The sequence below is a fragment of the Apaloderma vittatum genome, unplaced genomic scaffold (assembly GCF_000703405.1).
Source record: "Apaloderma vittatum isolate BGI_N311 unplaced genomic scaffold, ASM70340v1 scaffold23556, whole genome shotgun sequence".
NCBI lineage: Eukaryota > Metazoa > Chordata > Aves > Trogoniformes > Trogonidae > Apaloderma > Apaloderma vittatum.
Genome location: NW_009721580.1, coordinates 8,899 through 13,230, shown reverse-complemented (window position 1 = coordinate 13,230; position 4,332 = coordinate 8,899). Strand labels below are relative to the sequence as shown.

Genomic DNA, 4,332 nt, shown 5'->3' with positions numbered 1-4,332 from the left:
CAGCAGGAACAACGGTTTTGTCAGAGAGCTAAGTAAAAACTCTGGAGCTCTGATAAAGCCTTTAAAAGAGAAGATTCTAAGACAAAAGACTAATTTCCTTCAAGGAACCAGGGTAAGGGCAAAGATCCAATAATCAGGATCACATTACAGATGAGGGGAAAGAGAAAGCAAAATTCAGTTCATATGTCACATAAGGGGAAAGGCAACCACCCTCTGCTACAGGAAAGACAAACGGACCATCCTATTTCTTTCTGCTATTTTACAAGATCTTGCAAGACTATGGGAACAATCCTTTCAATAATACACCTACATTAAAACAATATTTTCCAGCCATCTAATACAAATTCTGTTACTACAAGAAATCCATGTATACTTTCTATCTCTGAAGCAACTACACATTCTACAACTAATACGCTGCAAAAAAAGATTTAAGAAAATGTAAGCAAATTTAATTAAATTGGCACAATTGACAAGTTTTAAATACTTTGAAGTTTGATTCAGTGTTTAAAGAAAAAACTGTAAAGCAGTTTGGTTTTAAAAGGCCACACAAAGAGAGCTGCAAGAACTTTGTGTCCAATTAGTTCTTGCACAAAAGATTCCAGATCTTTACTGGAAATTATTATCTATAGCAATAATAATATTAAACAACAATACATGATGCAAAGATCTGACAAATTAACACATACTGAGGTTTAGAAAAGACTGGGGATAAGAAAAACATAGAAAAGACATAGTTAATTTCTTCTGAAACCTTCATGAACATGCACAGGCTATTATCCCTAACAAGACAATTAAGAAATCTATGAAGTGTTAGTGCATGGCTGCCAAAAAATTAAATCACCCAAAAGCTGGATCCCCAAGTACTTCTATCTCTATGTGGACAATCCCACAGGATTTTTCGTCCATTCCATTTTGCTAATTTGAGTTGTCAGTTTCCTGGAGCAAGGACTTTTACTTCTATACTAGTAGTATTTTATCAGTAAATAGTTATCACAGTAGGACACTTTTGTTTTAAAAACTGGTAAAATGAAGAAAAAAAGAATAAAATTATTTTAACGCTACTAATATTTACGTAGCATAATCCTTCATTTTAGTCCTAAAAACACCCCTTGAAAAAAATCAAATCCAAATGTGAGCTTTTATTATTTTTCCAGGTATCTGTTGGTTCTTTGCAGCTATATTGCTCACTTTTGCCTGCCAAACACATCTTTCCAGAACAGCAGCGACTGCCATTGCTGCTACTATATAGAATATACATATATAGAATGGGACAGCTTCTAATCCCTGTTAAAATGCTGTAATCCGGGAGTGATTTTATGAAGTCAATAGACTCAATGTCACCAAGATCACGGTTAGACTCCGCTCTTTCTCATTTCTTTTAAGGAACATTACAGCTTTCCAGCAGAGTGGCACACATTTTATACATTCTGTTCTTTACAGAGGGGCACGTTTCAACCGTGCCACTGTTTATATGTGCTGCTGAATCAGAAGCACGTGACCTAATTTACTGTAAGAGAACACGAGGCCCAAGAGTCTGACTCCAAACTGCCACGTACCTTTACGGGCTGGACCAGAGAATGCCCCAAGTTTCTTGCATCACTTAATGTCTTGAAAAGGTTCTTGCAGCCAGAGCTGCCAGAATTGTTTGCATCCTGCACATGCTAAACTCCAAATGCAGGGACCATGAATCACTTGACTTTTCAAAGAAGAAAGAAATAACTTAATCTACGTCTTCTGATTTATATTGAGTGCCAATTCTTTTCATCTATTTCCCAGTATTTAAAATATGAAAAAGAGGCTATAAAAGCAATTTAAAAAAATCATAGGGAAAAAAAGCAAGCTGAGAACTGTGACACCTTCTAGTTTCTCCACTTAACACCTTGCTACTGCATTTATTTACTAGAGAGACAGGTAGTTTATTTCTTAAAGTAATAAGCTCACTTAATGTTATTTGCTGGGGTCACTAAAATATTCAGGAGAGGCTGCTATTTAATGACATTTCAGAATTTAGGATTTTAGAAAGTTTGAGCGTCTTGCTGAGTAAGGTGCGAATGTGGATATTCTTCTTTGCTGTTCTACATCCGTGCTTTTTGGTGGACTAAATCTCCAGCCTTCAGTTGCAGAACTGCATCTATGCGTTTTGAGAAAGATGAACAATAAAGGCAAATCTGTTGTCATTTGGCTTAAATTTGTTCTATAGAGATTGAAAAACAATGTTTTTAAGTTAACAGAGGCCAGATTGTGAATGGTGCTTTATGAAATTTTACATATTTAAGAACTCGGTTTGGTGTGGAGAAGAGTTTCACTGATACAACTCAGTGCTCCCCTCTCTGTCACCCATCCTCTCAAGTTCTGGCTTGCTTTCTTCTTCTTTCCTCCCAATACTTCTTCTGCAAGACATTTCAGATTCCTCACATTCACCTAGGTTAGGCGACCTTTATGGGGAGAAAGGCCACTTAATCTCTCCCAGTGGCTGGAGAGAGAACTATGTGACTGTTGATAGGCCCATCCCTAATGATGGGCCATCACCAAACTCCATCCACGCTATGTTTTCAGGATCTGACAATGACTTTAAACAATGAGCAAAAGAAAATGATTCTAAGTCATAAACTCTTAGAAGATTAAGTCGACAACCAAACTGCGTGATGACGCACAGGCAATGATCAAGAAGAGAGAGATGAACCTTATATTTTAAAATATGTCAGCCACAAAATAAAGCTGCTAGATCATGTCCTCAGAATTTTGACAAAAGAGGAAAAATGAGTTACTCATTATAAATAAAACTAATCTGACAAAATGAGGCAATTAACACCAAGTAATGTAAGGCCAAGTCCATTTCAGTAGCCACTGACTTCAATCCTCCTTACGCGCAGCACATACACATGGATAGATAAAATTTGCTGGCATGATAAAAGGCAGTTTTGACAGAACTTCCATGGACCAATATGCATTTTCTCTAAACAGTGAAAATAAAGTGTTTTTCCAAGAAACTCTCCTGTAGAAATATTTATTTCATACCACTTATGTAAAACAGAACTAATACCCCCAAAAGTAATCACCTTGTTTCACCAGTTGCTAACTGTTCAACAAACCTTCTTATATTCCTGTCTGCAAATGACAGTCTCCTTTTTATCATACACTAACTCAGCACGGTTTGGCCGGCTGGTTCATGCCTTTTATCATTTGTTATATGATGTGGCTTTTGGTGGTGGGGTTTGAGGGGTTTTTGTTTATTTTTTTTGTAACTTACCTAGTAGAGATTGTGAATTAACATCCCTTCTTCGGATGAAATGTCCTCCAGGGAGATCTTTGGCCATAACACAGAGAGTGGAAAGCAGGGTATGTCCAAACAGCAAAAAAAAGCATGCAATCATTTTCTTCATCTTCAAGAAATAGAGGGATATTAAAGGATGTGAAACTGCAATAGAGGAGAGAAGGAGATGAGCTCTTTCATTATACATAAAGGTACACCATAACTATGTCTGCCACCCAGCCACACCGCTTCCCTCCCATCATGTATAAACATGCAGATATACCGGCATGGAATAACACCAACAGCTTCAAGGAAGAAGATCTACCTAACAAAGAAGCAGTTAGCAGATCCGGTACAGTGTTTATAAGTATTGTTAGTTCAAGTTCACAGTTAACATTTAAAATGTATTGACTTTTGCAATCATTCATAATTATTTTTAAAATAAGGAAAGGAACTTTGTTTCAGTCAGCCTGTCAGCATAAACAGGTTTGAGGAAGAACAAATATATTTTTGTTATCTACTCAGCACTCTGCAGTATTTTTTTCCAGAAGTTTAGTGATTCTTACAGTCCAAGGGATACTTGCTTCAAAACTTTTTGGAGAATTAAAACAAGACATGGGAAATAGTCCAGAAACAACAACTATAAATGAGAACTGGCAACAGCTCATGCTTCCTTTTCAGAAGACTGTCTATGGTTGCTACCATGAAGATAACAGTGGAGGATGAATCTTGTTTATTCAAGGAGACTTCGAAGACTGAGCTTGCCACAGGTTATGGAGGTTTTGTCACATGCAAGGGGAAACTGACAGGCAAAATTCCTACACTAAGAGGTGACTCCTGCCCAGGAGTTTGTCAGCGCACCATCAAAAGCCATGGCTGGCTCAGCCCACAAACAGAAAGGTAAGACTGATGTGCTAAAGGTTCAACATTATCATGTCCCTTTTTGGCAGGCTTCATAGAATCATAGAATCACAGAAACATCAAGGTTGGAAAGGACCTTAAGGTCACCAAATCCAACCTACAGCCCTACACCTACAGCCCTACACCACCCTAACACTAAACCATCTCCTGCAGTGCCA

At 37.6% G+C, this 4,332-nt stretch overlaps 1 protein-coding gene across 1 annotated transcript in view; it reads right to left on the bottom strand.

Moving 5' to 3' along the window:
* The window catches only part of MATN2 (matrilin 2), a gene marked incomplete at its 3' end in the record, with an annotated part of 41,931 nt that extends 38,614 nt beyond the window's left edge, over nucleotides 1–3,317 (bottom strand). Inside the window, exon 1 of the mRNA XM_009871458.1 lies at nucleotides 3,251–3,317. Within this exon, the coding sequence (XP_009869760.1) occupies nucleotides 3,251–3,317 (67 nt within the window). The remainder of the gene's footprint in view (nucleotides 1–3,250) is intronic.
* Between the last annotated feature and the right edge of the window lie 1,015 nt (nucleotides 3,318–4,332).